This window comes from Barbus barbus, assembly GCF_936440315.1.
Source record: "Barbus barbus genome assembly, chromosome: 31".
Lineage (NCBI taxonomy): Eukaryota > Metazoa > Chordata > Actinopteri > Cypriniformes > Cyprinidae > Barbus > Barbus barbus.
The window spans coordinates 11,476,130-11,500,405 of record NC_136759.1 but is presented as its reverse complement, the minus strand read 5'-3'; the positions used below and the strand labels follow the sequence as shown (position 1 = coordinate 11,500,405).

The window sequence follows — 24,276 nt, the reverse complement described above, 5'->3', positions numbered from 1 at the left end:
GACATTAGAGGATAGAAGGAGTGTTTACAAATGGCCCAGGAAGTAAATAAAAGTCCAGCCTGGAGGCACTCAATACATCATTCGTTTTGACAAGACAATCCAGCACTATTAAAGGATGTCAATAAGTACCACCTAAACTATTCAGGCAACTAAGTTGCAAACTAATGATTATTCTAAACATGTAATGTTGTCTTCAAGTCCTCCTGGGAAGTTCTTACTAACAAGATCAGATGTCATGCTCATTCAAGTGATTTTAGTTATAAAAATGGGTTTCTGGGGAAAATGTAGTTCACTTGTTTGCATTTGAATAACTCTGAAATACTAACATATATTGGGGTCTAAAAGTCTGACACGAATTGAAAAACTGGAATTCAAAACAAAAAACTCAAATTAATTATTATTAATAAGAGAAAAAGTAAAACGGGGAAAACTTTGTTTAGGACCTATTCTTACTAGTTGCTTGCTAGCATGCATATCATATTGGTTGTTTATTAGTACTTATAAAGCACGTATTTATGCCTTATTCTGCATGAGCATATTTTAGATCCCTTAACCTACCTCATATCTATACTTAACAACTACCTTACTAACTATTAATAAGCATCATATTAGGAGTTTGAGGGAAAACACTAAGTTAATAGTGAATGTGTTCCCTAATCTAAAGTGTAACAATAAAATGTAATGAGAATAAATGAGATTCTATGAGATCTATTAATTAATTGTGTGTGTATATCAATTTGGAGATAATTTTGAAATTAATTATTTTTTATTTTCTGTTTATTTTTATTTATTATATTATTTTAATATTATAGAATAGAAAAGCACAAATATTTGCCCAAAAATGAAAAATATATTGTATGCATATAATATTCACATATAACAAATAATATATTACAAACCCGATTCCAAAAAAGTTGGGACACTGTACAAATTACGAATAAAAAAGGAATGCAATAATTTACAAATCTCATAAACTTATATTTTATTCACAATAGAATATAGATAACATATCAAATGTTGAAAGTGAGACATTTTGAAATGTCATGCCAAATATTGGCTCATTTTGGATTTCATGAGAGCTACACATTCCAAAAAAGTTGGGACAGGTAGCAATAAGAGGCCGGAAAAGTTAAATGTACATATAAGGAACAGCTGGAGGACCAATTTGCAACTTATTAGGTCAATTGGCAACATGATTGGGTATAAAAAGAGCCTCTCAGAGTGGCAGTGTCTCTCAGAAGTCAAGATGGCAAGAGGATCACCAATTCCCCCAATGCTGCGGCGAAAAATAGTGGAGCAATATCAGAAAGGAGTTTCTCAGAGAAAAATTGCAAAGAGTTTGAAGTTATCATCATCTACAGTGCATAATATCATCCAAAGATTCAGAGAATCTGGAACAATCTCGGTGCGTAAGGGTCAAGGCCGGAAAACCATACTGGATGCCCGTGATCTTCGGGCCCTTAGACGGCACTGCATCACATACAGGAATGCTACTGTAATGGAAATCACAACATGGGCTCAGGAATACTTCCAGAAAACATTGTCGGTGAACACAATCCACCGTGCCATTCGCCATTGCCGGCTAAAACTCTATAGGTCAAAAAAGAAGCCATATCTAAACATGATCCAGAAGCGCAGGCGTTTTCTCTGGGCCAAGGCTTATATAAAATGAACTGTGGCAAAGTGGAAAACTGTTCTGTGGTCAAACTTTTAAGTTATTTTTGGAAAATGGGGACGCCATGTCATCCGGACAAAAGAGGACAAGGACAACCCAAGTTGTTATCAGCGCTCAGTTCAGAAGCCTGCATCTCTGATGGTATGGGGTTGCATGAGTGCGTGTGGCATGGGCAGCTTACACATCTGGAAAGGCACCATCAATGCTGAAAGGTATATCCAAGTTCTAGAACAACATATGCTCCCATCCAGACGTTGTCTCTTTTAGGGAAGACCTTGCATTTTCCAACATGACAATGCCAGACCACATACTGCATCGATTACAACATCATGGCTGCGTAGAAGGAGGATCCGGGTACTGAAATGGCCAGCCTGCAGTCCAGATCTTTCACCCATAGAAAACATTTGGCGCATCATAAAGAGGAAGATGCGACAAAGAAGACCTAAGACAGTTGAGCAACTAGAAGCCTGTATTAGACAAGAATGGGACAACATTCCTATTCCTAAACTTGAGCAACTTGTCTCCTCAGTCCCCAGACGTTTGCAGACTGTTATAAAAAGAAGAGGGGATGCCACACAGTGGTAAACATGGCCTTGTCCCAACTTTTTTGAGATGTGTTGATGCCATGAAATTTTAAATAAACTTATTTTTCCCTTAAAATGATACATTTTCTCAGTTTAAACATTTGATATGTCATCTATGTTGTATTCTGAATAAAATATTGAAATTTGAAACTTCCACATCATTGCATTCTGTTTTTATTCACAATTTGTACAGTGTCCCAACTTTTTTGGAATCGGGTTTGTACATTTTTCCATTGTTATGCCAAATTGAATTCTTGAATTGAAATAATATATGATAAAGAACTGTTTTTATATGATGTTATTATTGCATCATTACATTATACATATTATTAGTAATATATAAATGTATGATATAATATATATAATTACATATTCTAGAATATAAAAAATCATTATTTAGCATTTCAAAATGAATTCAAGTTGACAAAGAAAAACTATATGTACTGTCTATACTGTATGTATGCATGTATGTGTGTGTGTGTGTATATATATATATATATATATATATATATATATATATATATATATATATATATATACACACATATATATATACATACACACACATACATATATATATATATATATATATATATATATATATATATACACACACACAGTGGTGTGAAAAAGTGTTGGCCCCCTTCCTGATTTTTTTTTTTTTTTTTTGCATGTTTGTCACACTTTAATGTTTCAGATCATCAAACAAATTTAAATATTAATCAAAGATAACACAAGTAAACACAACATGCAGTTTTTGAATGAAGTTTTTTATTATGAAGGGAAACAAAATCCAAACCCACATGGCCCTGTGTGAAAAAGTGCTTGCCCCCTAAACCTAATAACTGGTTGGGCCACCCTTAGCAGCAACAACTGCAATCAAGCGTTTGCGATAACTTGCAATGAGTCTGTTACAGCGCTGTGGAGGAATTTTGGCCCACTCATCTTGGCAGAATTGTTGTAATTCAGCCACATTGGGGGGTTTTCGAGCATTAACCGCCTTTTTAAGGTCATTCCACAGCATCTCAATAGGATTCAGGTCAGGACTTTGACTAGGCCACTCCAAGTCTTCATTTTGTTTTTCTTCAGCCATTCAGAGGTGGATTTGCTGGTGTGTTTTGGATCATTGTCCTGCTGCAGAACCCAAGTTCGCTTCAGCTTGAGGTCACGAACAGATGGCCGGACATTGTCCTTCAGGATTTTTTGGTAGACAGCTGAATTCATGGTTCCATTTATCACAGCAAGTCTTCCAGGTCCTGAAGCAGCAAAACAGTCCCAGACCATCACACTACCACCACCATATTTTACTGTTGGTATGATGTTCTTTTTCTGAAATGCTGTGTGACTTTTACGCCAGATGTAATGGGACACACACCTTCCAAAAAGTTAAACTTTTGTCTCGTCAGTCCACAGAGTATTTTCCCAAAAGTCTTGGGGATCATCAAGATGTTTTCTGGCTAAACTGAGACGAGCCTTTATGTTCTTTTTGCTCAGCAGCGGTTTTCGTCTTGGAACTCTGCCATGCAGGCCATTTTTGCCCAGTCTCTTTCAAATGGTGGAGTCATGAACACTGATCAACTGAGGCAAGTGAGGCCTGCAGTTCTTTAGATGTTGTTGTGGGGTCTTGGATGAGTCGTCGCTGCGCTCTTGGGGTAATTTTGGTCGGCCGGCCACTCCTGGGAAGGTTCACCACTGTTCCATGTTTTCTCCATTTGTGGATAATGGCTCTCACTGTGGTTCGCTGGAGTCCCAAAGCTTTAGAAATGGCTTTATAACCTTTTCCAGACTGATCGATCTCAATTACTTTCTTTCTCATTTGTTCCTGAATTTCTTTGGATCTCAACATGATGTGTAGCTTTTGAGGAGCGTTTGGTCTACTTCACTTTGTCAGGCAGGTCCTATTTAAGTGATTTCTTGATTGCGAACAGGTGTGGCAGTAATCAGGCCTGGGTGTGGCTAGAGAAACTGAACTGGTGTGATAAACCACAGTTATGTTTTAACAGGTTTTTTACACTTTTTTAATTAACATTTTAACACTTTTTCACACAGGGCCATGTGGGTTTGGATTTTATTTTCCCTTCATAAAAAAACCCTTAATTTAAAAACTGCATGTTTTGTTTACTTGTGTTATCTTTGATTAATATTTAAATTAGTTTGATGGTCTGAAACATTAAAGTGTGACAAACATGCAAAAAAATAAGAAATCAGGAAGGGGGCAAACACTTTTTCACACCACTGTGTGTATATATATATATATATATATATATATATATATATATATATATATATATATATATATGTGTGTGTGTGTGTGTGTGTGTGTGTGTGTGTGTGTGTGTGTGTGTGTGTGTGTGTGTGTGTGTGTGGTGATTCTTGCTTTGCCCAATTCCAATTTATTGAGTAATACAAATTACCATCAACCACAGATCAAAGAATATCTTGAGTTTACCCAATGATAATTACGACATTGTGTTGTCGTTCATTTATGCTAATCTCGTAAATATGATAATTCCGACATGAAGCCAGAATAACTTTCTCTGTATGCATAAATTTGCCATTCAATTAAATTTCTAAAAGAAAAACAAAATGTGGAGAGGATCCTCTGGGTTGTTTGAACTAATAAATCATGATTCATCATGTCATTAGCTCCCGCAAATTGTGTGTTTTCGGTGCCCGGAGCTGATGCTGTTCTAACCCTGAGCGCTCAGCTCAATTAGGGCATTAGGAGACTCATTCTGCCACCAGAGCTGTCAGCGCTGCCAGCCGACTGTGGAGGAAAAAGTGAATCGATCACACTTCCTGTTGCAAACTTTGAACGAGGCTTTCCCGCTCAACTCAAATCTCACATCCTTAGGGACTCGATGAGAGAAGAGAGCAAATTCTAGCAATATTCAATGCTCTCCCTAAAAATATTGTGGTATATTAGAGGATAACGAGGAGAAAAGAAGATGGCTTTTGATTTATTGCAACCACTCTGCTAACAATTACTCTAGTCCTAAGCTCCAAGGAGCCCTCGGAGAGCACAGTTTAAACAAGTCATACATCTTTACACAGGGCAAAGCGTGGCACATTATTACAGTGAGAGGGAGAGGCTGAATCATCAAGCTGATGTTGTGAATCATGGCACGGTTAGGGGCTCAATCCACGGCAACCTGAAGAGGAGAAAACCATTGATTCTGAAGCCCCAAAGGACCAGGAAAAGCAAAGACAGGGGCTCGCCGTGATGAAACAGCCGCCTCCACTTGTATCATCACCACCCCAGGTTTCCCATCACCGTCCTTGCTCAAAATGTAAGTGTGTAGCTAAGAGAAGTGTATGGAGCGAATTTTGTGCCAATATTTATCAAACAAATCCAGTGTTTTGCAAATAAACACAATCTGCTTTGCAAAGAAAAACTCGACTTTCAAACAAACGCAAAGTGATTTTCAAATACAAAACTCTTTGAGAGAAAATGCAGAGGTATGGACAAATATATGTATTGTGTGTTACAACTGTGAGACTCATTTGCCTTTTTATGGGGAAACTTGATTTGATTTTCTCACAAATGCGTGCAGGCTGATTTTCTCACACGAGTGCGGGCTGATTTTCTCACACGAGTGCGGGCAGATTTTCTCACGTGCAACTGAGCAACTTTCTTTTCCAAAAACAGCAGATGGCGCTGTTGGTCAATTTACGCTAGTCTCCCGAGACCTGAAACACCTCTTTACCTTTTCAGACCAATATGAGTAGGGAACAGGTGAGTTTCTGTCTTACTAGATCTATAATTAACCATTTAGATGTTTTCACAAAGCAACCCTACTACAGTGTCAGTGAAATTCACAACAAGTGCTGTAAAGTTGTTAACATGATTGATTAGTTCAAAAATCAGGAGTGACATGGCTAAACATTTAACTAGGCAGTCTTTCCCTATAAAAACTGATCCATTCTCCGTACCTCTTATCCTCTGTTGGATCGCGGGATATAGAATATACATATATATTGATACAATTGTTCAACATTCAAAACAATGCAGTGGTAAAACAATATATTGTGACACTATATTGTAATACTAAAATGCAAATGTATAGTGGATAGTGACAATATTGTGTACCAAAAATGAAAGCATTTTGAATTTTATTTTTACGTTAGGTCAAGTAAGATTTATTGTCTTTCTGCTATATATGTTGAAACATAGCCTACAGTGGAGGGAAATGTTGTAGGCTACCTCTGCAGTAAAAGTTTAAACAAGTATAAAACTACACATAGATAACCTACTGAAAGGAGTAGGCTAATCTAATTATACAAATAGGCTACTATAATCAAACTAGTTTAAGTTCAGGTGAGCTTTATTGTGATTCAGCTATGTAAATGTACCAAAATATAATCTAAACATTAATATCCCTTACGAAAATTAACCACGGTTTTACTAAATAAATACCATGGTATTTGTAGTAAAGCTGCCTATATTGAAATGGTAACCTGCAAAAAAACATGGTTACCACACTTTTACAATAGTAAAAACAACTTTAATTTTCATAAGGGATATCATAGTTTATTATCATATTTATGTTTATATATAGTATAGTAATATACATGCCTTGTACAACATTTCAAACTAAAAGTGGCCTGTAAGGAGATATTTCATATTTCAACCAATATAGCAGCAGATTTTAGTCTGACAATAGCCTGTTTGGAAAAATTCAACTAAAATTATGTAGCTTTTTATATATGGCCGAGCAACATTTTAACTCATGAATTTAAGAATAAAAGGCTACCGTCAGGAATTATATTAGTGGCTCTTTAAAATGCGTTGGTCATCTGAGTCAAAACGTTGGTCATCTGAGTCACTCCTAGAAGGATCCTCGCTGTCCAGAGTGTGTCTTCACCCGTGTAGCACGCTGTTTATTAAACCACTGTTTATTAAAATGCTGAATTTAGTGTTATATCAGCGTGATCCTATCACTTGATCCTTCTCCCCAATTGACAGGACAAGAGTGACACCAGAAAATAAATATTCATCATTTTGCTTAGCTAAAAAATACGTAATTATTTTAGACAAATGATTGCAGTGTTACATCATTTAAAAAAAAAAAAGTTTTAGATATTGCACTAAATAATGTGATTTGTTTTCATTTTTTTAATTAATAATTAATGACCTCTTGGGTGATATTACTATATCTGATACTAAATTAAATTGTCTAAGCTTTCATTTTTGGTACACAATATTGTTGCTATCTATTATACATTTGCATCGTTTTGAATGTTGAACAATTGTATCAATATATATATATATATATATATATATATATATATATATATATATATATATATATATATATATATATATATATATATATTCTATATCCCGCGATCCAACAGAGGATAAGAGGTACGGAGAATGGATCAGTTTTTATAGGGAAAGACAGCCTAGTTAAATGTTTAGCCATGTCACCTCTGATTTTTGAACTAATCAATCATGTTAACAACTTTACAGCACTTGTTGTGAATTTCACTGACACTGTAGTAGGGTTGCTTTGTGAAAACATCTAAATGGTTAATTATAGATCTAGTAAGACAGAAACTCACCTGTTCCCTACTCATATTGGTCTGAAAAGGTAAAGAGGTGTTTCAGGTCTCGGGAGACTAGCGTAAATTGACCAACAGCGCCATCTGCTATTTTTGGAAAAGAAAGTTGCTCAATTGCACATGTGAGAAAATCAGCCTGTATGCATTTGTGAGAAAATCAAGCCAAGTTTCCTCATAAAAAGGCAAATGAGTCTCACAGTTGTAACACACAATACATATATTTGTCCATACCGCTGCATTTTCTCTCAAAGAGTTTTGTATTTGAAAATCACTTTGCGTTTGTTTGAAAGTCGAGTTTTTCTTTGCAAAGCAGATTATGTTTATTTGCAAAACACTGGATTTGTTTGATAAATATTGGCACAAAATTCGCTCCATAGAAGTGGTGAGATCTGCTGATAGTCCATATAGCCCGGTACACACCAAGCCAACGCCGACGAACTAGTGGGGTCCAAAGTTGCCCTGACACACCAAGCCGACACTCGACACCCGACGACCAAGTAGCACGTCGGTCTGCGGCTGCGTAAAGAAGAAATTCCTTTCCGTACCAGCAGGTGGCAGTAGTCTGTGTTTGTTACTCAAAGCCGGAAACCGGAAGAGCTAAAGGGATACAAAACATAAACAAAGGTGCCTGAAATCAGATCAGAATCTCACTCACCACAGACGGAATCTTGATATTTCGGAAATGTCTGACACGCTGCAAATGGCACTGGCTTTGTCAGCCCTTGGTCTTTTGCTTGTTGAAGAGGAAAAGAAGAAGTGGCCGCGAAAAATACAGAGAAAGCGCACTAAATGGGTGAAACCATGGATACTCCAGAGACAGGCTCAAGGGGCTTTCCCGAACCTGTGTCGAGAGCTCGAGTTAGGTGAAACCTCTGATTTAAAAAATTTCGCTCGGCTTTTTCCTGTTCAATTTAACAGGTTAAAAGAACTTATCAGTCCAATCGTACAGAGGAGAAACACGAACTACCGGGATTGTATCTCGGTAGGGGAATGTCTGATGATTACACTACGGTTCTTGGCAACAGGTAAGCAAGCTAAAGGTTATTCGTTATTTGAATATTACATTACAACGCTTTTTCAGTTGTGTTAAAGACAGTACTTCCTTCATCTGGATCTAATCAGATTGGCTGACTTAACACAATTTCTTGGTATACACTAATATTTCGAAGTTTGGGTCAATAATATACACTGATATATACAGGTGCATCTAAAAAAATTTGAATATCATGAAAAAGTTCATTTTTTTTAATTGTAACATTTCAAAAAGTGAAACTTTCATATATTGTAGATGTAAAGTAAAACATTTAAAAAGTTTTTTTGATTTAATTTTGATGATTAGAGCTTGACACTCTCCACAAAGAGGGTAAGTGACAGAAGGTCATTACTGAAAGGGGTGGCTGTTCACCCCTCCCCGCCCTACAGGGAGTGCTGTATCAAAGCATATTAAGTACAAAGTTGACCGGTAGGAAGAAATTGGGTAGGAAAAGGTGCACAAGCAACAGGAATGGCTGCAAGCTTGAGAATACTGTCAAGCAAAGCCGATTCAGACACTTGGGAGAGCTTCACAAGGAGTGGACTGAAGCTGGAGTCAGTGCATCAAAAATCACCACGCTCAGACGTCTTCAGGAGAAGGGCTACCAAGCCACATTTGAAACAGAAACAACGTCAGAAGCATCTTAACCTGGGCTAAGGAGAAAAAGAACTGGACTGTTGCTCAGTGGTCCAAAGTCTTCTTTTCAGATAAAAGTAAATTTTGCATTTCATTTGGAAATCAAGGTCTGGAGTCTGGAGGAAAACTGGAGAGGCACAGAATCCAAGCTGCTTGAAGTCCAGCGTGAAGTTTCCCAAGTCTGTGATGATTTGGGGTGCCGTGACGTCTGCTGGTGTTGGTCCATTGTGTTTTATCAAGTCCAAAGTCAATGCAGCCGTCTACCAGGAGATTTTGGAGCACATTATGCTTCCATCTGCTGACAAGCTGTATGGAGATGCTGATTTCCTTTTCCAGCAGGACTTTAGCACCTACCCACAGTGCTAAAACCACTTCCAAGTGGTTTGCTGACCATGATATTACTGTGCTTGATTATCCACCCAACATGCTTGACCTGAACCCCATATGGAATTTATGAGATATTTTCTTGAGAAAGATGAGAAGCAGTCGATCCAACAATACAGACGAGCTGGAGGCTCAATATGCCTCAGCAGTGCCACAGGCTGATCACTTCCATGCCACACCTCACCGATGCTGGAGTTTGTGCTAAAGGAGCCCTGACCAAGTATTGAGTGCATAAATGAACATACTTTAAATAACTTGAACTTTTCTGTTTGGCAAATCCTTTTTTTGATTGATGTTAGGAAATATATATATTTTAAGATACTGGATTTTTGACTTTCATGAATTAAAACAAAAAAACTTTTGAAATGTTTTACTTTACATGTAATGAATCTAGAATATATGAAAGTTTAATTTTTTGAAATAAATTACAATTATTTTTTAATTTAATTCACATTTTTTTAGATGCACAGTATACACATTTTTGTTCAGAATGCATTAAACATTAAATTTATCAAAAGTGACAGTAAAGTCATTTATAATAATATTTCAAAGGTTTGTATTTCAAATAAATGTTGTTCTTTTGAACTTTCTATTCATCACAGAATCCTGAACAAAAATGTATCAAAGTTTTGACCAAAATTAAGCTGCATAACCATTTTCAACACTGGTGTTAATAAGACATGATTCTTGAGAAGCAAATCAGCATATTAGAATTATTTCTGAAGGATCATGTGATACTGGAGACTGGAGTAATGATGCTGAAAATTCAGTTTTGCCATCGCAGTAAAAAATTACACTAAAAATAAGGTTTTACAATACTGCTTTAATGTATTTTTGATAACATTCCCCCTTTAAGCCTAAAAAGGGCAAGCCCATATAGATACACTGGAAAGTTAATTTATTGTTTGTTCCATCTTATCAGGACACAAACAATACAAATTCACATTTTTAATGTGTGTATGCCCCCAGGATACATCGCCCCTTTGGGGGTATAAATAATGTGTTTTTGTTAAGTATCATATTTTATAAATATACATATGTACATATAAGCATACATATGTATGTGTGTACACATCTGAAAAAAAAAATCCATGTATTGTTGACCTAAACTATATTCAATATTGCTAACTAAATTATTAATTTTTAAATGATTGAAAATAGATTAGTATTTAAGAGTTTTAAGAATTTAACTTATTTTCTGAAATAGGCAACAGTCTGTAGACCACAGAGTCTATAGGTAAACAAAAAATTTTAAAAATCTTGATTTATACCCCTAAAAGGGTGACTCATCTCCTGAGATAGAATATAAAAAAAAAAAAAATCCAGAAAATCACATTGTATGATTTTTGAATAATGAATTTCCATTTTATTGCATGAAATAAGTATTTGATACAATAGAAAAACAGAACTTAATATTTGGTACAGAAACATTTATTTACAATTACAGAGGTCAGACGTTTCCTGTAGTTCTTGACCAGGTTTGCACACACTGCAGCAGGGATTTTGGCCCACTCCTCCATACAGGTCTTCTACAGATCTTTCAGGTTTTGGGGCTGTCACTGGGCAACACGGAGTTTCAGCTCCCTCCATAGATTTTCTATTGGGTTCAGGTCTGGAGACTGGCTAGGCCACTCCAGGACCTTGAAATGCTTCTTACGGAGCCACTCCTTAGTAGCCCTTGCTGTGTGTTTGGGGTCATTGTCATGCTGGAAGACCCAGCCATGACCCATCTTCAATGCTCTTACTGAGGGAAGGAGGTTGTTGCCCAAAATCTCACGATACATGGCCCCATCCATCCTCCCCTCAATACGGTGCAGTCGTCCTGTCCCCTTTGCAGAAAAGCACCGCCAAAGCATGATGTTTTCACCCCCATGCGTCACGGTTGGGATGGTGTTCTTGGGACTGATGACCTTTTCCCATGCCTCCTCTGGATCATCCAGATGGCCTTTGGCAAACTTCAGACGGGCCTGGACATGTGCTGGCTTGAGCAGGGGGACCTTGCGCACGCTGCAGGATTTTAATCCTTGACGGTGTAGTGTGTTACTAATGGTAACCGTTGAGACTGTGGTCCCAGCTCTCTTCAGGTCATTGACCAGGTCCTCCCATGTAGTTCTAGGCTGATCCCTCACCTTTCTCAGGATCATTGAAACTCCACGAGGCGAGATCTGGCATGGAGCCCCAGTCCGAGGGAGATTGACAGTCATGTTGAATTTCTTACATTTTCTAATAATTGTGCCAACAGTTGTTGCCTTCTCACCAAGCTGTTTGCCTATTGTCCTGTAGCCCATCCCAGCCTTGTGCAAGTCTACAATTTTGTCCCTAGTGTCCTTAGACAGCTCTTTGGTCTTGCCCATAGTGGAGAGGTTGGAGTCTGATTGATTGAGTGTGTGAACGGGTGTCTTTTATACAGGTAACGAGTTCAAACAGGTGCAATTAATACAGGTAATGAATGGAGGATAGGAGGGCTTCTTAAAAACAAACTAACAGGTCTGTAAGAGCCAGAAATCTTGCTGGTTGGTAGGTGATCAAATACTTATTTCATGCAATAAATTTTAAGTTAATTATTTAAAAATCATACAATGTGATTTTCTGGATTTTTTCAAAATATTCTGTCTTTCACAGTTGAGGTGTATCTACGATGAAAATGACAGATCTCTCCATTCTTTGTAAGTGGGAAAACCTGAAAAATCGGCAGTGTATCAAATAGTTATTTGCCCCACTGTAACTCCCCTACAAATACTGGAAATAAGTGAAATACATCAACTTTTATATGAGGGTGAGTATTTTCCTATGATGTTTTTAAAATGCTGCCTGTAAGCTAAACAAAAACAATGCATGTACAAACTGTACAAAGCCGTCAAACCTAAATATTCACAACAAACACTTATTCAACATGAAACCAAGAAATGAGACCTACACTTTCACTGCCTCTCCCCACAGCCTCTCAAATGTTTGTATCAGGACGTGTCATCCCTTTCAGGGTTAAAAATATTTTTGTATCCCAAACCTTTGAATGGTACTTCCAGGTTTTTTTTTTTTATCAGTTTGCCTGAAGTTACCCAGTTGAAACGAGCACTTCTTAGGATGAAATGGGCTAAATCACTGGATTTGCCAAAGCTTGCAACATTAGTGGCATCAAATATTTGAAAGATATTCATAGTTTATACCATACCAAATTAGAAAGTTAACTAAATCACGAGCAGATTATCACATATAAATGGCTAGAAATTCAGATCACAGTCTAAACGCATTTTTTTTGGTATCTAAAACTGATTGCAGAGAATAATGAGACACTATTTAAATGATTCTGACTTATTTAACATAAACCTGCTTTTAAATTATGAACAAAAATGAAACAAACTGTAACCTTAAATGTCAATAAGACTTTTTTTTTTTTCTCTAAGTATGTGGGTCCTTGCCAGAAAAAAAAACTGCTACATACCACACAAAGGACTTTCAAAATTACATCTTTTCAAAATCGACTAGTCAGTGGGATGTTTGAAAGACTAGCCGGTCAAAAAGCCCTGTATAATTCGGCTGGTTTATGCCCACCAGAGACCATCAGATGTGCTTCTGTGGATAAATGGATACTAAGTGCACACTTTCAATAGGTTAACCGACTGATATTGAAGAAATAAGTAGGCAAAATAACAATCATAATCTTTAATTGCATAAAACTACCACAGTCCTCAAAAAAAAAAAAAAAATGATGCATAATAACAGGAACTCTGCACACACCAGGTGAATTTGAAATCTGACCATAATTCTCTTGGAATGTACCTTTGAGGCTGGTGAATTTATTACAAAAGCGCTGCTTTGAAGGCTGTGGTTTAATGGGCCTGGATTTAGTCACTCAACTTCTTAGAGAGGGTTAATTGACTGTCAGCATGTTAAAAGCCTCTATGAGAGGTTGCATGTTTAAATTCAACCCCTGTAGTGAACTGCCACTAAAAAAATAGGTTCAACACATTTTCTCTCTTTCTGTATATTCATTTGAAATGAAGCATTTCACCACTGATCGAACTGTGCACATCTTCTCCCTCCCACCATGCCATAGATGTAGATCACCTAACGTTGTGCCACACAGCTCCGATCCACACAGAAATTTCTGACTTATATGCATGTTTCCTTTCACAGACTCATTTTCATCATATAATCAACAGGAGAGTGATATAAATCTGTTTGAAGAAAGTGGATAACCAGGCAAAAAGTCTTCACGGATTACTTGTGCTGTCAGATTTTTGATCTGATTGCAATGTGAGAAATTTATGCATGGGCAGAAAGGAACACATCAGAACTGATTTAATACAGTGCCAGGGGTGGGTTGACGGCACTGATTTAATTAGGTTCTGTAGTTTAAGTCAAGCTCAAGGGTTTCTCCTCCTTTTCTTTGCACATACTTTCTGACGCGGACTAAACAGGAAAAAATAGGCCAGTGCAACAGCTGTCATCTGGATAACAGATAAAATACAACAGAGCGGAGGTGGCTGCATCATGCTACTTTGTGGATTACACAACCCTAACCTTCTATTGTCTACAGTAAAACCCAACACATTAAAATGACACAACCTGCTCATCCACTTCAATCTTTAAAACCCCACAACAGCAGCTTTAAGTTTACCACAGAATGACAGAGTGTGCGTTTTTGTGGGCATGAGATATTTATTCTATCCCAAGTCTACTTACTGGAAAATGATAACATTCCCAACCCCAAAATCATCCACTTACAATCTCTGTACTTTTTATAAACCTACTGTATATAGAGTATCTAGTTAAATTGGGAATGTTCATTGTTAAAGCTGCAGTCTGTAACTTTTTGATCCAAAATCAATATCTGAGCTAGTACATAACCAGCCAGTGTTCAAAACTATCTCCTTACTTTAGCCCAATTCACAACAGTTAGCTCATAATAATGTTTTCTAATTTGAGTGGTACGGGTAGGTTGTTGCAGGAGATTCGAGCATGGCACTGCTTCATTACGTCACGTCTGTAAACATAAAGTTGTCCTGGCTAATAGGCTATCATATGTGAAGATCCTGCAGGTGGCGTATCGTTTAGCCTTTTCTCACAACAGCTAGAATAATTAAACCTATCATTTTCATAATCCAGAAAGGATTATGTGTTTATGAAACATGTGAATGAAATGAAATTACATTCCAGTTTTAAATGTGCTTCTGATTACAGATAGCCTGGGATTACACAATTTTATTTTAAAGACAACCAGTTCGAAGGGAAAATAGTTTGCTTTTCAGGTTAAAAGAATTTCTTAATATGAAATTCGAATGGTATGACAATCAGAAATTAGACTGTACAGAAATTGCAATCTTCATGATAATACACACTATACTCATTGTCAAGCAATGCTGATGTTGTTAACATTAATCTCTAATTCTAACATTAATTATATCGAACATTAATCATTAATTTTCCATCTCTAATTATTGCCTCTCTCAAGTATTATGTAAATACATATGCATATTTTCTATACAGCTGTAGAGTAAATAATGCACAAATCTGAACATAAATCGTCTGTTCCAGATTCATACACATTATTTATTGTTGAGTCTTATTTAAATGTTTCTGTTCTCATGACATGTATGTATGCATGCATGTACCAAGAACTTCTTAAAAACCACAACAAATTCCTCACTTGTTTGCACACACTTGGTGAATAAAGCTGATTCTGAATAATTTGAGAATAAAGTATAACAATAATAATAATTTGCATGGTTTGATGTGATATGAGCTAACCGATCTTTAGATTAAATCATCATTGGTAGCACGATTTATTGCTTTTTTCCTCAGTTGGTCAGAACAAAAGTGCCAGACTTGTTACTTGTTCAGATGATAATATATGGTGAAAATTCTTATTTGGGTCATATATTCCAAGACGTAGGCTAGAATCTGTGATTCCAAAATGCAATATCTACACCAGTATCTACACACATACTCCTCAAAACATTAGATTCATCCACACTGGAGCCGTGCCAGAGTACAACCCACGCAAGGAAGATAATTCCACACACACCTGCAATTGCAGGTTTTCAAACAGAAATGGCGACAAAGAGGCAAAACTTGCCCATGTGACTGCAACTTTCAATACATTTTCTGATAATATTTTATGAATTCATTTAATTTATTATTAATCATTTTAAAATATATATTTTTTTTATTTTGGGAATAGATTTTATCTGAAAAGTGCCATTTCTTCCCAGTGTTGTCATTGTTGACTATGACAAAAAAAATAGAATAAAATACAAAAAAAAAAAAAAAATCCTTTCTTGGCAACTAACTGGCTATGTTATGTATATGTTAGTGCTGTTAAAATAATTAAAATCACACATTTTTTTCTGAAATTAAATAGCGATTAATTAATGACTTATCCCTATCATTAAAAATAATTTCATATACAATATTTAAATTACTTTAAAAACAACATACACAGTATTTTTAATATTTGTTTAGGCATCTTTTGTGACTAAAGGCCAGTATCACTGATACCACTGGGGGCAGTCGAGTCGCACTTGTAACCTGAAGGTCGTGGATTCGAGTCTCAGGTCCGGCAGGGATTGTAGGTGGGGGGAGTGAATAACCAACGCTCTCTTCCACACTCAATACCACGACTGAGGTGAGACCCTTGAGCAAGCAACCGAACCCCAACTGCTCCCCAGGTGCCGCAGCAATGGCTGCGTTTACACTGCAAGTCTTAATGCACAAATCCGATCTTTTCACCATATCCGAGTTTTGGCCCGTCTGTTTACATTCACTTTAGACACGACTGGTATCCGATATCTGTGTTTACATTCATTCCCGCCAAAAAGGATTGTCTGCAGTGAACGCTTTACTATGCACATGGTAGACTCTCGAATGTTAAATGACTGTGCTATTAAAATTATTTATATAATTCACGTCAAATGGCCATTATTATTTGCCAGCATGGACAACGGCTGTAATGGATGTTTTGCAGCATAAAACCTGACAGAACAGATAAAGACCAGAAAATAACTGCTCGTTAGAGGTAGAATTCTTTAGTGAAATAAAGATTATATTTATTGAAATGAATCTGAATGAATTAACGAGAGATAGAACGAACTGTTATCACCTCATTGCTGAGAAATATAATGTAGCTTTTAGCGGTTATATTTGAAAAATTCACGGGGCAGGGGTTGAAAACCAACTCTTGACTGTGCAATTTCTTACCTATAAAAAGTTTCAATAAAATGTGAGTGCATACAGCACACTGGCATTAAAACACCATTAAAAATCTTTATGAGCAAACGTGTCACCCTCGCATTGGGAGCTGTGTGGAGAATCGGGTATGCGTGTTTAGACGTAGGTCGGATGTCAAGATATCGGATATGCATCTCATTTAAAACCACATTCGGAAACGGCTCAGATCGGATGTGAAAAAATTGGATCTCGTGCAGATTTTTGTGTTTACACGCGTGCATCAAATTCCACGACCTGTGTCAGATGGGAGCAAAAAATTTGATTTTTTCTGCCAGTGTAAATGCGGCCGATATGGCTGCCCACTGCTCCGTCCACTGTGTTCACGGGGTGTGTGTGTTCACTGCTTTGTGTGTGTATGAACTTGGATGGGTTAAATGCAGAGCACAAATTCCGGGTATGGTCACTTCACTATAAAAGTTATAAAAGTTATTGATTTTCACTTTTCTTTTGTTCTTTGATTAACAGACATCAAACCAGCTGGGTTATTAGGTTATTTGGCTGCTATTTCTCTAAGAGCCGCGGATGTTGAACGTAATGTGGATCTGACACGCATCATATTTTGTCACAAGTTTCAGGTCTGAAAGTCTATATTAATGACCTGACAAGTTGAATTATGTCAAACATTCTTCTGTGAGATAAAAAGTAAAAATACTAAATAAGCAATTACAAATTAAAAAACTAGAAATACAATTCATTTTAAGAATAAATTAATTTAAAAAACATCTAAAGAAAATTATAGTCCAAGACAAAACCGAAAAGGAATGAAGGACAAACTCTACCCACCAACATGTGGTACAACAGGGATAGCAGAGACAAAAACAATGCACCCAGAAGAGAACAGATGCATGTGGGCAGTGCTAAGAATGTCAAATAAAAAGCACAAGACACATGTGGGACTCATAAAATCTTTTTCCTTGCTTTACAAGGTCATACAAGAAAATCATAAATTCAACACATTGTGGCATCTCAGGGCTGGTGGGAGCCTGTTTTGCTGCTGATACAGCAGTCAATGAACCAATTAATATTCAATCGCCAATGTCAGAGTCAGAATTAACTTCCCATCCTGTCCCATCCATAACCTGTAGTTTAAGGAATTGTTGTCTCAAAGCTCATTGGAAAAGCCTGTTTCTCTCCGTTGATACCTGATCTGAGCAAGGGGTCTCAAGATAATCCCTTATGGTGGCCATTTCTCATCCTTCTGTAGGAAAGGAACCATGCAAGCCCAGAAAAGTGCCGTTCCTTCACCATTTAACTACACCAAAAACGCTCTTCTGCGGGATTTGGAGAGATCATTAGAAAGGACAGTTCAGCACAGATGGCGAAGCCCAGAACTGCCAGAGATTGCAAGCAGCAGCAAGTAGCTTGAGTGACATTTGCCAGCTGGCTCTCGATATCCTTCAGCTAAACCAGCACTGACAGGACTGAACCTGTTTGAAGAGGTAAAAATGAATCACCAGTCGTTTCACATGGGCAAGGCTGCTTGAAATTACAAGGGCAAGCTTAATTGGAGTTGGGTTTAATATGTGTGCTCATCTTCCAAGAGCAATTCAATCAAGGGAATCTTCTGAAACATCCTTGATTGGACTCACCTTCCTTTTTTTTTTTCATACACAGACCAAGGCTGTTTCGCTCTCTTGGTTCTCGTGATATATGGGAGAGTATTCCAGCACACACCAGTGACCTGTCGAGTCTCATTTGCCCTCTGTTCCCTGAGCCATTGACATTCCGAGTCCAGCACCGTTTCTCGAGCTGCATGACCAATGTGGCCAGTTATTGAGAAAAAGGTTGACAGCAAAGGTCATGCAAGATTGAAACGCTGAAGATGAAAACTGCACCTTGGTATATATTTTAGGAGCTGTTTGTTGTGCTGTAAATCACATGACTTGCAGGTTGCGGGTTTTTCTCTATATTTCAAGCCAATGTAATCCCTGACCTGTATCCAAGAGCACGGATAAGTGTACGACCCAAAAACATCATTTGCATGCAACCACCGTCTTGTACAGACACGCTGTCACGTGAACTGCATAGGTATTATGAAGAAGAATAAAAACTTTTAAAAGAATTACTTTCATTAAGTAAAAAAGCCCTTTACTTGCAACCCAACACTAGGATACCTTTATATTTAAAAAATGCATCTTAACACAGTGGTGACTCATAACACAAGAAAGAAACTGTACAAGACAGCAGTTTCACTTTTAGCTTGATGAATTCTAGCACATTAAAATTTGCAACAGTGTCATTGAGATGACATGCCAAACCTGACTGCTATAATGCAATCATATCAATCATTCATCAGGGCAAGTCATTAGCTAAAGCAGGAACTCCAGCAAATGAGATAAATCTTTCGGTTTCAAGAAATTCTGCAATCTTACTGTAAATTTCTTACTGTAAATATTTCAAAAAAATTTTGATTAGTAATGTGCATTGCTAAGAACTTCATTTGGACAGCTTTAAAGGCGATTTTCTCAATATTTAGATTTTTTTTGCACCCTCAGATTCCAGATGATGTATAAATCTCAATTTCGAAAAATTGACCCTTAAGACTTTTTGAACACTTAAGTTTTGTGGTCCAGGATCACAAATGTGCACATGCATTTACAAGCTATTTAAAAGCGAGGAAAAGAGGAAAAACTCTAGTGAACTATCCCCACGGATAACACTATTGTCCATTTAACATGTTAATTTAGCACAACTAATTATTTTTTATTTTTCAACTTTAAGGTTATACAGCTATGAAAATACTTGTGTAAAGAAAACAAAAATAACTGTACTAATTTTCTTCTCTTCCGTGTCAATTTCTGCCGCGCATAATCAACAATCTTCGGAAACATATCTGAAGATTTCTTGCAATTTTTTGCGCAGCCTTACTTATTCAAACCAGAACATACAGACAATGAACTAAGTGAGATGCACGTTCTACGTAAGAACGCTAGCTCCTGCGTCAGTATCACCACAAGCATGCGCTGTAGTCCTCTCGTGAACACATGCCGAAGACCGACACGGAAGAGAAGAAATTGTTGAATAAAGTCATTGTTTTTGTTTTCTTTGCGCACAAAAAGTATTCTTGTAGCTTCAGAAAACTGCAGTTGAACGACTGATGTCACATGGACTATTTTAACAATGTCTTTACTACCTTTCTGGACCTTGAATGTGGTAATTGCATTGCTGTCTATGCAGGGTCAGAAAGCTCTCGTATTTCATCAAAAATATGTTAATTTGTGTTCTGAATATGAACGAAGGTCTTACGGATTTGGAACGACATGAGGGAGAGAAATTAATGACAGAATTTTTATTTTTGGGTGAACTATCCTTTTAACATTTTAATTTAGAATGACTAATTTTATTTATATTTTAAAAGTGCTAAAATTAACTAATCTATATAATCATATCTCCTGAATGAATGGAATAAAACAGATTCGACAAAGATGAACGGCTTGAAACTTCACACACAGTCGTAAAAATTCAACATATTTGCCAAGATGCTAAAGAAAGAATGCTCAACTAACCTTCATGATTCTTATTTTCAATGGAAACAAAGCACAACACCTGACCTCCATTTCTTTTTTTGAATCTCTCTCTAATCCTTTCTAATCACTGAATTATTTCTTAGCAAATATTGATATGTGCATTTAATTGTGAATTAATTAAAAAATTTCAGCATCATGTAATTTATGTTCAAATCGACCCTAATCAAACACACTGAAAAGGCAGAAAAAGTTCAACTTCAATGACAGCAGCAGCACCATTCATTTGGATCCTTGATTTCAACCAGTCAATCCTCTCACCCCATGAGCTCGAGGATGTGCTGTCTTTGAAGAGCATTGATTTAACCGTAGGAGGGCCTGAACAATTGTCCATCCTGTCATCCCACTGCTGTGCAAATCAAGAGAAGCTTCTCAACTATTTCATGTCTGTTTCTTCTACTCTCCATCTGCCTGAAAACCATTCACTTTTAATTTCACCTGCTTGAAAAAAAGAGAACAAAATGAAAAGGGAAAAAATGACTAAAAACCCAAGACATACAAACACATCTGACCCCAGGTCAAGATCTAAACACAAGCATATCACATCTACCTTTCCACCAGTTCCAATGCACTCATCTTCTCTTTCTTCTCCTCTCTGTCCCTCATTCCCTCTCCTGACCCAGAATGTTAGTGGCATTTCTGCTTAAAACTCAACAAAAGCTACAGCGGAAAACGAATGCATTAACCATGAAACCTATCGGGGAAAGCAGAAACGGCTGATGCAATAAAGAGATGAGCGTTACTTGCGGCGACGATCATTCTCTCAGCATTTCAGCTGTGAAGGCCCCTGTCAAAGTCCCTTATGGTTAGACAAACTCAGTGCAATGCTTATTGCAAGACAATGACAAAGCCTGACAATTTGAAGATAGATGTTCTACCAAATAAGCAACAAGTATTGATTAAAATGCAGAGATTAAATTAATTCAGGGATGCACTTCTTGGCAACTAATGATAACCGATAATAAACAGTAGGCTATGTTTAGGGAGATAACTGATAAATTAAATTTCTGCAACCTGTTCAACTACAGAATCTGAACTACAGTAATTGAACATCACTACAACGCATATAGATGATTTGACCAATAACTACTGCTTTTTAGGTGGCTATATAATTTGCTTTAGGCTGTTCCAGTAGAGCATAGAACAACAGTAGCATGAGTTCAATGAATCTTGACATTTTCATCATTCAATATGTATATGGGTACGTCTTCCAACATGGTTGTTTGAGGAATGAAAAGCTAGACCCTGCAACAGCTAGGGTTACACAACTGTTGCAAAACAAACAACATGCCAGAAACACATTAATCACTGCAACAACTATACAATCCTAGTATTTCATCCTTCAGTATTTGCTTATTTAAATCCAAATGGCAACTTTTTTTCCTCCAGGCAAGTGTATATTACATTTATTAGGGGTGTAATGGTAAGTCTGCATTCATAGTGCTGGATAAACAACACTTGTACAAGCAGTGATTGGTCTTGAGGCAAGCATACAAAAAAAGACTAGGGGATATTACAGATATACAATTTAAAATCAAACTGCTGTCATACTCTGATACACAACATGCATCAGCCCTTACCTTTGTTGGACTCTCCACATCATTTCCCTTTGCAGTGATGAGGGGCACTGGAGAAGAAATCAAACAGAAAACATCAGATCACAACAATCAGGGCTCCATTAACATGCTGACAGAACTGCAAGTCTAAAAGCCCATGTTTTTCTAATGTAAATGTTACGTGCTTCTTTAAGAAGAGGGAGTTAAAAGCCAGCTGATTAGAGGAGAATCTCTTCTCCTTTAATCTGTACCAGGCGTTAGAGAATTCTGTCTGCACCACATGTATTTTGCTAAGTTTTTCATTAGAGCAGGAGAAGCTTCTCTCAAATTACATTTCCATTGATCCTGAGAAGAGAGTCTTTTTGCGAGGAGCCTCGAAATCGATATTGAGCATCATAACGGCAGTTGCAGAGATGACTTTTGGTGCCAGTGAAATCATTAGGAATGAGCTTCGGTTTCTGAGAATATGTCCTTGGATCAGTTCGTAATTGCTCCTTTTACTTATCCGCTCCCCGGGTGACATTATAAGAGCAGAGCCGTGAGGGTGTGCATTAAAAATCCAGATGAACTCGTATGAAGGTTAAAAGGCATTTGCTCCTCAACCTGTGAAATCTTTTATATAACTCTTTAATGAAGCTGAGGTTTACACCACTGAGCCAATAGTTGGTTTGAATTTTACATTGCTTCTTTACTCCTGGCCCTGTATGCTTGTAACTAAATTATTTATGGAGTCCAGTTCTTTGTAGATGTCCAAAAAAACTCTTGAGAAGCCTGCAGAAAAAATTCAGCATTACGAATTAGGTTCAGAGTTTTTCATATAAACAAATGGTGCCAAAATCCCAAAGTAAGCGGCAACAAATAAGTTGTGTTTCTTGGCCTGGTGTTATGCTGAATACATTAAATATGCATAAACAAATGGTTCTGTGCTGAAAATGTCGCTATTTAAGTGAAAGCATCTTTAAATTCATTAATGTGGACAGCGATGACAACTAATATCTAACACTTGTTAAAAGAAGATGACTGGCAAACATAGCCATAGAGATAAGTGTAAAGAAATCTAGACTTGGCAGCATTAAAATTCCAAGTTAACTTTGAGATGAGGAAACATTGAGCAATATCACAAACGAGGGGAATCAAAAGGTCATGTGTAAATGTAACATGATTATGTGAGCTCATTAGACTCAAAGAGCGCAAGTGGCTCTGAGGATATAATTAGTCATGTGGGCTTGAAAATAATGTTGCTGAACAAATGATATTAATAACAATGTATAGGTGTGTATTTGCCTTTGTATTTTATATGTAATGTCACACTGTTTGCACACGGCTTTGCTGCCAAGCGAGTTCAGGGAATAATCCAATATGCTCGCCTAAACTTTTCTCCTTTTCACGGGCCACTGAAAAGGCCAAATAATTTACTTCGTTTGTTTGGATGTTTAATGTGAATGAACAGAGCTTAAAAGTATCTATTAAAGTCCCTGTGCAGCACTTTAGCTTATATTTCTTTTTTTAAATGCTTCGCATGAGCCATTTCTTGCACAGTGTATACATGTGTTTTGTCTATTATAATATCAGCAATTTTATGCATGTTTCAGTTGCTATAATTATTTTCATTTGTTGTCATATTACCATTCAAATGTGTGGGATAGTACTTTTTTTTTTAAATAAATAAATAAATAAATATTATTATATATATATATATATATAAATAAATAAATACACACACACACACACACACACATACATACATATATATATATATATATATATTGTGACGAGTCGGCTGCCTCCCCCCTTATTATCATCACCACCCCGTCCCGTATTCGCCGCCCTTCAGCAGGCTCCCGACGGGAGTGGGTGTGTGAGAGAGGAGGGGCGCTGAACAGCCAGGGCTGGCGGCGTGTGATGAGGCGCACCTGATGGGAATAGAGCCTCATCACCGCCGCTGTTTAAATGCCGAGCGCGCCTCTCCTCGAGAGACCGGTCTCTTCCCCATGCATGCACGCTGGTGTCCTCGTGGGTCCAGGAAGGGAGCGTTGAGGGATTCCCACACCACCGGAGACGTGAGCTGCCGGACCCGTAGAGTATGGAT

The 24,276-nt window shown here is 37.2% G+C and overlaps 1 protein-coding gene across 1 annotated transcript in view; it reads right to left on the bottom strand.

The window, feature by feature from the left end:
- The window catches only part of LOC306851337 (beta-1,3-glucosyltransferase-like), a 116,069-nt gene that overhangs the window by 77,581 nt on the left and 14,212 nt on the right, over positions 1–24,276 (bottom strand). Inside the window, exon 2 of the mRNA XM_079387498.1 lies at positions 22,212–22,258. Within this exon, the coding sequence (XP_079243624.1) occupies positions 22,212–22,258 (47 nt within the window). The remainder of the gene's footprint in view (positions 1–22,211; positions 22,259–24,276) is intronic.